Source organism: Bactrocera oleae, chromosome 3, assembly GCF_042242935.1.
Source record: "Bactrocera oleae isolate idBacOlea1 chromosome 3, idBacOlea1, whole genome shotgun sequence".
Lineage (NCBI taxonomy): Eukaryota > Metazoa > Arthropoda > Insecta > Diptera > Tephritidae > Bactrocera > Bactrocera oleae.
Window position 1 is genome coordinate 33,899,465 of NC_091537.1, and position 11,927 is coordinate 33,911,391.

General features: G+C 37.5%; 1 protein-coding gene across 2 annotated transcripts; it reads right to left on the reverse strand.

The window, feature by feature from the left end:
* Nucleotides 1-1,759: 1,759 nt before the first annotated feature.
* glu (structural maintenance of chromosomes 4-like protein gluon) lies at nucleotides 1,760-8,918 on the reverse strand. 2 transcript variants are annotated; one of them, XM_014244142.3, is made up of 10 exons: nucleotides 8,772-8,918; nucleotides 8,226-8,580; nucleotides 7,801-8,169; nucleotides 7,287-7,720; nucleotides 6,581-7,205; nucleotides 6,398-6,508; nucleotides 6,036-6,235; nucleotides 4,998-5,977; nucleotides 4,079-4,779; nucleotides 1,760-2,473 (listed from the first exon to the last, which is right to left on the reverse strand). In XM_014244142.3, exons 1-10 carry the CDS (start codon nucleotides 8,780-8,782, stop codon nucleotides 1,985-1,987), a joined length of 4,275 nt encoding a protein of 1,424 aa, XP_014099617.2. In that variant the 5' UTR covers nucleotides 8,783-8,918; the 3' UTR covers nucleotides 1,760-1,984. The 2 variants fall into 2 exon arrangements, with proteins under 2 accessions (XP_014099617.2, XP_014099619.2); XM_014244144.3 differs by having other exon boundaries at nucleotides 8,679-8,836.
* Between the last annotated feature and the right edge of the window lie 3,009 nt (nucleotides 8,919-11,927).

Below are 11,927 nucleotides of genomic sequence, written 5' to 3' on the forward strand. Positions count from 1 at the left end.
CTTGGAGAGAAATACATTGTGTGCTTTAACCGGAAGCATGCAGGCCTTACTATGTAGGAGTTCCATGTGAGACATCATGTTATCGTCCGGGTTGCAGTGTTCTGGCACCTCTGAAGCTCTTGTCGATGCTGCATAGTTGATGACCGGCCGACCAATTGCATTCTATGTTGCCAACAAAGTTTTTTTTTGTATTTTTCCCAGGTGCTGGCGGCTAGCGACTTAAGAATTTTGTTGCGGTTTTTTACTTTAGCAATAATCGCGGTAGTAGACGATTTGGAATTGTTGTTGTTGTTGTAACGGTTATCTAGTCCCCGCTTGTATGATAAATTATAGTTTGGTTGTCGTCGGGGTCAGACCATAAGGTAAAAGGTGTTAAATGCGTTGAGTTTGTTGGGCATGCAAAGTGGTGGTCATGCGGAGACTCATTGCACGCAAGACATATGTTTGAAATGTCGGTGTCTATTCTGGATAAGTAAGAGTTTAACCTGCTACAATATCCAGAACGAAGTCGCGCGAGGGTCACTCTGGTTTCGCGAAGCAACTCGAGCTCTACGTCTGCTAAGGGTAGTGGTTTAACTCCTAGTAAACCATTCACTGAGAGGGAGTCGATGAAGGTGTTGATGGCTCCACTGTGAATGGCGGTCAGTGCTTGTCTAAAGTTCGTTGCGTCCGAAGTCCGGTCGGCGTACTGTCTGATGTCGTCGACGTAATCAAGGGAGGCCCTCTTGATGTTCCTAGGAGGCGGTTCAGCTTCAAGCAGACGACTGCAGGTAGAAGCTCAATATGTTCCTTAACCGGAAGCATAAAGGCCTCACTATGCGAGTGTTCTATTGGGGACATCAAAAGGCATCCCCTGATAGTCCGGAATGTAGTGTTTTGACAAGCATAAAGCTTCTTTGTCTGCGTTGCATTACATCCAGACGACCATATTGGTGATGCATAGTTTAGGACCGGCCGGCCGATTGCCTTGTATGTTGCCAACAACGTTTCTTTGTCTTTTCTCCAAGAGCTGCTTGAAAGCGATTTGAGGATTTTGTTGCGGCTCTGTATTTTGGCAGTTATCGCGGTCGCATGAGGAGTGAAGGAGCACAGACTGTCTAATGTAACGCCTAATTTTAGGGTTGTTGACTATCTGAATTTTTATGCCATCGACTCAAATGTTCAGATCCAGTCTGAATGCAATTCCCACAACAGCCGGTTCTACATTACCGGATTTTATCCGGCCAAGGGCTGTTATTTCGGCGATCTAACCGTTTTGATCGGTAAGTGTTAGTTTAAGTTTGTCGTCATTGGAGCAGCGCCTAGCAGCAGGGCGCATTCGCATCCCTTCGACCCGTGCTGGCATCGAGTCCAACCCGGGGACTTGGAGTCATGTTGCCTAGTTGAACCGTAGAGATTTGGGACCGTAGAGATCCTTTGTTGGCCACTCGACTGGAGCGGCGGCGCAGTACGCAAACTAAGTGCAATTCGCACAGCCGTAGAGACTAGTGTCGCACTTGTACATTGGCAGCATGGCAAAATATTACTTGTGGTCCAATCGGTATGTCTTAAGGCCTGAGCAGGTCTTTAGGTATAAAATTTTACGAAAATCTGAAAAAGTTTTAGTTAGTTTACAACTAACCAAATTAGCAACACTTTCTTGTTTTTGTATACATTAATTTCAAGTTATTAAGGTTTATTTTAACAAACATATTAATAAGTATTATCTATATTGTACCGTTGCGGAGTGTATTTCTGTACCTTTGTTAAAATAAACAAATTTTGGGGTGGAATTTATATATTTATTTTTCCTTTTAACCAAAATTAATGAAATACTAGAATACAATTTTAACCAAAACTTGCAGATTACATACTGATTTTATAAATAACTACGGTCATACAAAAAAAAAAATTAAGTCGTGCAATTAATTAATTTGCTCATCTCGAAAATTTTAATTTTAGAATGCTATAAATATAATTAAAAATTCCGTTTCCGTTGGGTAGCTCATGTGTTTGCTTTTTGCGAGGGAGGTAGCGGTTTTTTAAAGAATGAATCATTAATACTGCTTTTGGCTTTAGAGCATACTGTATCGCGACCTGAATCGTTACCAAGGTCCTTTTGCAACATATGTGATAGGGCAGTACTCTCGCAATTTGGTTCAAACGTGGTGTCGCGTCCTTGCGCGTTCGCGACAAATAACGTCTCACAATTCAGTAGGGGGGGCGCATTTTCGGAATCTTCCTCTACTGGTGTTAATGCAATTTCTTGCGAATCACTTACTATCTCCTTAAGCTTGTCAAACAGAGAATTTTTATCTATCATTTGCGTTAGGGCTTGTGTTTGCATTTGGAATGGCAATGGTGGCGGCACATTCTTGATGGTAACTGAATCTGTACAGTCCTTTACCTTATATATACCTACAATATAGTCAGATAGCTCGAACATATTGGAACGTAGGGATATGATGATGAATTGTGCGTTTTTGGTACGCTCCTACAATAATTTATTTTTAAAAAAATTGTAGTAACCAAAAAATGTATATATATACGCTTGTCCACAAAAAAATAAAAGTGACATCATTAACAAAACGAATTTTTAAATTTTTAATAAAAAAAAAACATGTTTTAAGTTTCAAAAAATCCATAGTCCATATGATTCAATTGAACGTAAAGAAAATTTGATATCACAGTTAATGTTAAAAAAAAAAACAACAATAAGAGAATTATATAAAGTACGAAAAATTCTAAAATTTTTAAATTAAGATGATTTTAAGCCTTTACTGAATATTAAAATAATTAATATTTCTTTGAATAGCTTTGGTTTTTTTCATATAGCCTCACACTTCCTGGAAATAGAGTCTATGAGATCTTGGCAATGTTGAAATGGTCATATTTCTCAAATCACTTTTAGTAACTGCCAGATATCATTCGAATTTGTTAGTTTTCGTTCAATAAGACTTATTTTTCATAACAGTTCTAAGGGTTTTTATGGGGTTTAGGACTGAATAGACTGAGACATAACTTCGACTCCGTTGCCTCTACATCATTTCTTTACACACTTGCTGATCTGTTTATGGTCATTATCTTGTTGGTATACCAATGTAAATGCTATTTTCTATCAGGCATATGATAACTTTACCTTATCTAATCTTTTGATATGTCTCAATTGATCCATAAGGATTTCACTTAAAAGAATTCAACCAACTCCACTTTGCGAAAAGCTACCTCTACCGCCACTTTAGCATCGCCACGTTTGACGGTTTTTGTTGTAAATCAGGTATTATTTTTCATGTTAGGGGTACGGCACACAAGTTTCTAGAACTCTTATAATAATTAAATTTTGGATTCATCTGACTAAAATAAATTTTGCTATTTAAAACTGGCCAGGACACATGCTTTGTTGTTCTATTTCTTTTCGTGAACTTTTTGTTATGTAACAATCTTCTACAAAGAGTTTCAGTATTAACTGATAAATTTATTGACGCAAAAACATTAATTTTGCAGAAGTGTCATATATTGGGATCGTCAACAATGGATGTTTGGCCTTTTGCCCATCTGTTTCATTTTATTCCTATAATTTAAGTTATTTGCTACCGGTTGGGCAAAATATCTTTCCATTTCTTGGATATCCTTATACGATTTTCGTAGTTTTCGATTTTATTTTGTCATTTCCCACTTTACCTCTGTAGAATGCTGTCATCTACCCACTGAAGAAAAATGAAATGATTAAATTTACCATAACTAATTCAAATTGCTGCTAGATTATGGAGCCCTACTTACTTTTCTAATTTTGCGAACATTTTTTAAGTTAAAGATTGTTTTAGTAAGGAAATGTCTAATACTCCTATTTTTTTGTGGAAAGCAATTCCAAAAATCTCTGAAAACTATTAAAATTGAACAAGAATAACAATCTTCACATTAAATTTTTTTTATGTTTTAATATGAATATCCTGTTCAGTGTTCAGCTATTGTACCGCGTCACTTGCATGTGATCCAGAAATCCCAAATATATTTTTCATTTTGTCACTCCTATTATTATGTGGACAACTATATATATATATATATATTATATATATATACATACATATTTTAAACTTACTTTTATGTAATGTGCTACAATAGATATATTCTTAAAATCAAGAGCTGCATCGATTTCATCCATAAAGTAAAGTGGCGACGGTTTATAGTAATGTAATGCAAATACCAATGCTAAAGAAGATAATGTTTTCTCACCACCAGACAAGTTTGAAATGTTCTTCCAGGTTTTTTTCGGTGGCCGCACGCTGAAACTGACACCTTCGGTAAAAGGATCCATTGAATCGACAAGTTCTAATTCAGCATCACCACCCTGTGTAATCATTTGATACATTTCCTTTAACTTGCGAGTAATAATCTTGAAACCTAGCATAAATTCATTATATCTCTTCTTTCGCAAATCATCGTAAAGCTGTCGCATTTCATTACGTTTTGACGTAATATCTTCTAGCACTTTTACGCGCTCCAAATACACATTTCGCTTTTCAATATATTCATCGATACATGAGAGGTTTGGTTTTTTTTTTAGCAATTCCTCTTGAACACTCTCTTTATATTGGATATCTTGTAGAGTATGTGCAGCAAGCTCTTCTTCTGTGTACGTTTTAAGAGGCGATTGCGGTTCTTGGTCCCCCGGAATAACATGCAAACGTAAAGGTTTAAGCTGATCTCGCCAGTGCGGAATTTGGGATTTTACGTCAGATATTTTGGCAATAACAGTTTGAAGTTTTTGGTCAATTTCCACTCGTTTTAGTGACCACTCCCCTGTAAAAAATGTATTAAACATACAATAAATATATGTAGCGAAGGCTAATTTTGGGTACTTGCTTCCCTGCATGGTTAAACATATGCAATTATCTGTGAGAATAAATAATATTTAGTCTTTATATTATGACATTTTTAAAGTAAAACCATACAGGAAATAAATACTTCAAAATTTCTATTGCCTATTCAGCCCAAAAGGATATGATAAACGAACAAACCCTCGCGCTTTAGCAAAGCTACAATTTCTTTTTGAATTTCCGAAGATTCACTCTTAGCATTTTCAATGGCCTTTTGTGCCTCTTCGATTTCTTTTACAAGCTGCGCAGTTTCATCGTCATATTGTTGTCTCTTCGTACTCATCGCAACCAGTTCATCTTGCGCTTTTAATATATCCTCATTAAATTGTTCAATTTGTTTTTCCATTTTGATAACATTGCGTTCAGAAGTAGTTACTTCAACTTTTAACTTAGATATATTATTATTTAGCTTCTTAATTTGGTTTCCCAAATTGTTAATTTTTGTTTGTACAGCTTTCACTTTATCACCATGTATGCTCTCAATTTCTTTCTTGACTTGAGCTATTTTCTTAGCCACTTTGTCTGCCTCTTCTTCAGAACTACTCAAATTCTTTTGCTTGTTTACAATCGCAGCCTCAATATTTTTAACTTTAGCTGCGTCGGTAGTAGTTCCCTCCATACGTGTTTTTTGTGCTTCCAATTGTTTGAAAATACGAGGCAATTGTTCCTTCAAACTTTTTATGGTTATACACAGTTTTTGTATTTCCGATTCATTTTTTTGTTTGCTTAAATTGAGTTGTTGCACTTCGCGTTCTAAACGACCTTGCACCTCCTGATTGTAATTTATTTGGGATTGCAATTCCTCGGCTTTAACTTGTATATCTTCTAAAGCTTTCTGGGATATCATTGACGAATCTGCTGATTGCTTTGTTTTAGTTTGTACCTTGGTTCCCATTTTTCCACGTATTTGTGTACGACCACCACCAGACATGGTGCCGGACGTCTCGATAACGTCTCCATTTAGTGTTACTACTCGATATCTTCGCGTACCATAAGCGATTCGTGAACCTTGTTCCAAATCGTTGGCTACTAGCGTATTGCGGAGGGCAAAATAAAAGGCCGGCAGTACGCGTTCATCCTCTACTCGTATTAAATCGTAAAGACGTGGAGCATTTTCTGGACTAAAATCAGATTATAATAAAGAAATGTATATGGCTATGCGCAATCAACATTACTTACGTTTGTATTCGTCCGGATTGTTTTTCTAAATGTTTTACTTTTTCTAGTGCAATGAATGTGGCACGACCAATATCATAACTCTTTAAATTCTCAATACATTCTTGTGCAGTATTAACCGTATCGACTATGATGTCATCCAACCGTCCACAAGCTGTTGAAATTGCCACGTCAAATTTTGAATCAATGGCGCCCAAATCACCCTGTCAGAAAATGATAAATTTATTAATAAAAATTGCCTGTTTAATATGTCCCAGTGATGAACACAGATTTAATCACTCATCAACGTTTAATATTAAGACAAATAAACCGCCTTTGGTTATTCTGACCAAAAGTTATGAATACATTTTTTATACTTTACGTACTAATCTTCCCAAAATTCCTTGAATTTTGCCTTCATTCTTTTGTCTCATTAAAAAGTCCAAAACATTATTGTTAGATCGCGATGTTTGCAAGCTTACAGTCTTTTCATTTATCTGTCGAAAGAAATTTTAAAATACATAAAACTTATTGTCTGGTATTATATCAATGCTATTAAAAGAACACACTTCAGCCTTAAGTGTCATTAATTGTTCTCGCATTTGTTGCTCTTCAAACTGTAATTTTTGCGAATATTGCGTCTTTTCTACAATTTCACTTTGTATTTTGGGTAACCGGCATTTAATTTCTTCAATGTTCGACATTTTTTCCTTTAAACTGCAATTTGATTCATCATATGACGTTTTCATAGATTCATATTTTCGAGTTTCCGTCGTTTCATCGTGTTTAAGAATTTTTAGTTCCGATTCAGATAATGCCAAAACGGCTTTAGCCTCGTCGACATACTTTTTTAGCTCGACCAATTCGGTTTCCAGCTGTTCACGTATTTCAATAAGCGGTTTGGTTATTTGTTCCAGTGAAATGTAGTTCTTTTGAAGCTCTTCCTCCAGATCAGCTTTATTTTCTGTAAGTTTTGCCGTCTTCTTCTGACATTCACCAATCTCTTTCTCATTTTTTTCAGGTATTTTTCTTAAATCAATTATTTCATCTTTAAGTTTTTCCATTTGTGATTTATGCTGCTTACGCCTTTTATTCGTCATATCCATCGTTTGTTGAACCTCGGTAAAGTTTTTATGTGCACATTCCCATTGTTTTTCTATATCATCCTTCTTCTTACGAAGCGAGTCGAATTGTCTTATAATAAAAAAAAAGTAAACAAATTACAAAATTGTTGTGCAATTTTAAACTGAGTTACATATAATTTATAAAACTCACGACATTTCTTCCCGAACTAATTCCTCCTTTACTTCCCTTTCTGTTTTTATCTTTTCAAATACTTCGATATGACATTTCAACTCTGTACTAATGGCTTCGTGTTCTATCTTGTATTCTTCAAGTTTTTTGTTTTTTTCACTTAGATATTTTTGTATGCGTAAGTTTTTAATACGCGTATTTTCATTTTCGAGTCGCAAGTAATCAATTGCTTCCGTATATGGTTGTTCCAAATCCTTCATTTCACGTTCAGCCAATTTGCAGCGATTGTGTTTCTCTGTTCTCTCTTCAGTAAGTTGCTCAACACGTTCATTTATTTTGACAAGAGGTTCTTTATAACGTGTTGTTCCAACAATATCTTCCATGTACTCGAGCATACCACATTCATTTTCTGTTTGTCCTTTCGGCTTCATCATTGCAATCGACTCTACTTCTCCCTATATAATAGTGAAACAATTTTGGAAGCAAAAAAACAAAAAAAAAAAAAACAGAAAAAAAAATATTTTTCATAACGTACCTGTAATATTAGAAACCTGTTGTGATCTAAGTCAACGTGATGTTTTTTTAAAAGTTTCGCTACTTCCTTAAACTGTACTCGTCGACCATTGATCGTATAGTAAGAGGAATTATCCCGAAATGCTGTACGTTCCACTACAATATCACTGTTATGTATTTCATCACACTCTCCATTTTCCTTATCTAATATTTGACGGAAATGTACAGCAACCGAGCACATAGACATGTTTGGATATCTAGCCGAGTTATGCAGCAAAGTAGAAATTTTCTTACATCTAATTTTATTCGCTCGATAGCCGAACACAAACAGCATAGAATCTATAACGTTACTCTTTCCACTACCATTTGGTCCAATTATGGCCGTAAAACACTAACAATTATAAAAAAATCAAAAACAATACATTTTCAAATAAAACTTTTACTCACATGATGAAATGGACCTAGGACTACTGTACCAGCATAGCTTTTAAAATTTTTATTTTCAATTTTTTTAATAATCAAACGAGGTCCTTTACTTTCTGTTGAACAATGTGGTGTTATTGGGGGTGGTATATAAATATCACCAATTCGCGTTCCACCTTCTTCGTCATCTGATATATTCGCATCATCCAATGCATGATGCTTTGCGTTAGTCTCACATTTCCTTGTAGAATCCGTGTCCGTTGCAATATATTCTAATTGTCCACTCCTACGTCTCTTCTCTGGTGTTGTTTGTTTACGTTTTCCCGGCACAGATTTCCGCTTTGCTGATGACATTACTGCTTTGGCGCCGACTGGTAATCTGGACAAGCCAAGTATGAAATATAAATTATTTAAAAATGTATTCAAATTATAAATTAATAACTTAATTTGCACTATTCGTTTCTTTTCACCAATTACCGATTTTTAAATAATATTATGTTTAAAAAAACTAGTTCCTTGATTGGCTATTAATATGAAATGAAAACATATAAATATGCTTGTCCAACTCACGTAAGCGTCATAACGCTTTTTCCTTGAAATATGCTGAATACAGAGTCGTATTACAACGTATGACATATAATATACATTAAATATGCACATTACCCTTAAACAACAACTTCCCTTTAAAAATTACAACATAAGTTTGTTATCTAAATTATTGGGGTTACTAAAACATTAGACAAAAATATTTTGTTTTCAACATAAAAATAATCTGCCAAAATCTTTAAAATCTGGTTTCAACTGCATATTCAGCAGTATTATGACCATTTCACATAGAACTTTTCCTTCGCTTTGCGACATTTGTTTTGATAGAATAGTTCGATGTACGTTTTTGTATGACTACGTTCATATAAAAAGTTTTCGACGCGAAGTCAAGCCAAATGTTGCACAAATCTAATCTTTTTACGCTTTGCCAAGCATAACTGAAAGCAAAGCATTCATTATGGCATACCCTTTGTTTTCTTCGCTTCGTTGTTACAGTTTAAACTGTCACATAAGGCGAGGAAAGTTGTATGTGAATGGGCTTTTATAGTTACTATAGGTTGGATAGAGGTATGAACCGCGACTTATAGTCTATTGTGCCCTTCCCTAAGTCACTACGACTCATCTAGCCCTAGCATATAGATGAACTTCAATATACTGCTAGTTGCTAGTGGAGCGATGCGATTCCTGTTTGGAAACATGGATCCCAGGGCCATAATTCTGCGTCTGCAGACTGCTGTGCAGTCCACTAGCAGGTGCTCAGTCATCTCAAGGATGACATGATGTGAGACTCTCTCATTTTCGCAGAATTTTCTGTTATTCTCTTTCCCTTATTATTAAAATCAGGGAATTTCGAACAGCTGATGTCAAAAATGGCGGGATGCCAGTAATAAACCCGCTAAAAATAGCTCACAAAAGCAGTGCGAAACGAAATTTCAAGGAACGACACAAATACTTTTGAATAACGTGCAACTAAATTTTGTTTGCTAATTTAATATAAAACGTTCATCATAAAACCATCATATTTTATTATGCCTTGTATTGTTTATTTGTTATAATTTTTTTTATTTGTATGCTATTTTAATGATGTTATATGATGTTTTAAAAATTTTATAATAGGAATACACTTATTTAGGGATGTATATGCGTTATATAGGCCTACTCGGGAACGGAGCACCTTAAAATAATATCGAAATGCAAAATGCCCAAAAGTTTTTTTTATAATACCCATTCCTCATTTTCTTTTGACATGATGGCAGGATTGACAAATGTTATAAAAATTGTGGGTTTTGACAGCTCTCTCTCGAATCAAAGAGTTTCGCATCATTTCATCCCTGTTTTCGGCTCCATGTCACAGAACCGGCAGTTTGCAGAAGAGACTAACACGTTTTATAGTTACTATCATAAACCACGAATCCCTTTTTATGAAGCGTTGTAATTTTTGTCGTGATTTTACAAGTATCTCGCATATATTTTATTTCACTTGGCGCATTGATAAAATTTTCAAAATGTCAAATTTCAATTTTAGTTGTGATTATATTGTCTCTAAAGGGGTATTATAGTCTAAACATTTAAATATAATATTATCTTCTCTATTTCGATGGTTTTAATTTACCAGAATATCGCTTAGATTTTTTTATTATTTTAAAACCAGTAGAAACCATCTTAGAATCATGGCAGCCCGACCAGTTTAGTAAGATCCCTGTATAAGGAGTACCGAAAGTGACCATTCACAATACTTCCGCCACCTCCGAGGCGTACGTTTACAATAAAACCAACATGGCCACCTCTGGTGAGTTAGGGTGGCGAGGGTATAAAACAGGTTGCGCATAACAAACATCCTGCGAATGGCAGACACCTTGCCGTGGTGCAGGGGCTTAGGTCGCAAGGCATTCTCGGCATCTCTCAACCAGGGTGAGAAGTGCTGTCTAGCACCTCTCACGCGGGTTGTCAGGAGCCACATGCGTGCGACAACCAAGAGCTGCCACCTCCTAATCCAGGGTGTTACGCGACTCCCGTGCACATTGGATGATTTGCAGCCAGGAGGTAAATTCGGCTGTATTACAACGGAGCCTTCCCAACACCGGGCCGCCTTGGGAAGTAACTGTGGCCTTACCGCGTCAAGGGGCTCTGACGCGGCGCACCATAACGTACCCCCTGAAACAGAGTAGACCCGGAAGCTCACCCGGTTGAGCCAAGGGTCGTAAGAAACAGTATGAACGAAAACAACAACAAACCAACACAAAAAACCCTAAAAACGGAGCAACAACGACGACAACAACAGCAACCACCTAAAACGGCAACGACAACAACATCAGACTGCAACGCGTCCGTTGCAGGTAAGAGTGGTTCAGAAGCTAGGCGAAAGTTCAGCTTCCTGTACGCTCTTTCGCCAGAAGAGCGCGCACTGTTTGAGGAGCACGCCCGTGGTGATGACGACGTGCTCTCTTTCAGTGGCAATCGTAAGGCGGCTACTGCGACGAGTGCAGATAAGGCGGAACCAAAACGGGATGGGACAGAAGGTGTGCGCAAGAGGAAGAGGAAGCGGGGGGGAGAATGCCCCTAGAACCAGCAGCGAGATGCCCGGGTGGCCCAGACGATCCACGCAGGAGAGGCATGAGCGGTACAAACCGCGAAAAGGAAGAGCGGGCAGATAACGCCTCAAGAACCCCCAAATTCAAAGAGGCAAAAAGGGAATCAGACACTGGCGATCGGAGGACCACGTCCTGCTCTAAATCCCAACCCGGCTGTTGGTGATCAGCGCAAATATTCGGAAGCCCTTAAAGGCATCCGGATGGCGGTGCTGCCACGAAACTACCCGGCGGAGGTCCTGGGGTCAGAAGAACCGACAGCGGTGCAAGATAGCATCATGAATGAGGTATACAATGGGTGTGGGTACACCGGCTCATTCCATGGTGCATACTTCAGGTCAGGAATGCTGCTAGTCGACTGCAAGGACGAAAAGACGGCCACTTGGCTTGCGGAGATCGCTCCGAAGCTGAATGGATTGAAAGGCCCGGTCCTATGCGCGAGGAGGGACGAAGACATACCGGCTATGCACAGCATGACGGTGTTTCTTCCCAGGAGCGCAGGAAAACCCTCCGAGTTTGCTATTGGTCTCATACGAAACCAAAACGATGGGCTTAGTACATCGGTTTGGCGGGTAGTAGACAGCAGTATTGA